This window comes from Phalaenopsis equestris, unplaced genomic scaffold, assembly GCF_001263595.1.
Source record: "Phalaenopsis equestris unplaced genomic scaffold, ASM126359v1 Scaffold173877, whole genome shotgun sequence".
NCBI lineage: Eukaryota > Viridiplantae > Streptophyta > Magnoliopsida > Asparagales > Orchidaceae > Phalaenopsis > Phalaenopsis equestris.
In genome coordinates this window covers 1-387 of record NW_018193826.1, presented here as the reverse complement: position 1 = coordinate 387, position 387 = coordinate 1, and the positions used below count along the sequence as shown (strand labels likewise).

Sequence of the window (387 nt, the reverse complement as noted above, 5' to 3'; positions counted from 1 at the left end):
AAAGAAGAGGAGGAGAAAAGAGCAGCTGAAGCTGCTTTGAATCAGAAGAAGCAGAAAGAGAAGGAGAAGAAGCTTCTAAGGAAGGAGAGGAATCGGTTACGTGGTCTTTCTTCAACTTTGGTTTCCAAATCTCTGCTTAATCTTTCCGAAGAAAATGTCGAAAGCTTATGCATATCTCTAGAGATGGAGCAGATTCGAAATCTGTGCGATAGCATGGAGCGGAAGGAAGGAGTCGAGCGAGCTCATTTGTTAAATAGTGCTTTGATTAAAGTGAACGCTGATGCTGCACAACCAGATCGAAAATATGATCAAGCTAATGGCTCTTCAGTTCATGATGCTGAAGCAGTCAAGGCTGGAAGCATATTATGCAGCGAGAAGAAGGAAAAA

The 387-nt window shown here is 42.4% G+C and overlaps 1 protein-coding gene across 1 annotated transcript; it reads left to right on the top strand.

Moving 5' to 3' along the window:
* Positions 1 to 3: 3 nt before the first annotated feature.
* On the top strand, positions 4 to 384 carry LOC110034216 (the record flags this gene model as incomplete). The annotated part of the gene is made up of 1 exon (XM_020738498.1): positions 4 to 384. A coding segment is annotated over one exon (381 nt), but the record flags the coding sequence as incomplete, so codon positions are not given.
* Between the last annotated feature and the right edge of the window lie 3 nt (positions 385 to 387).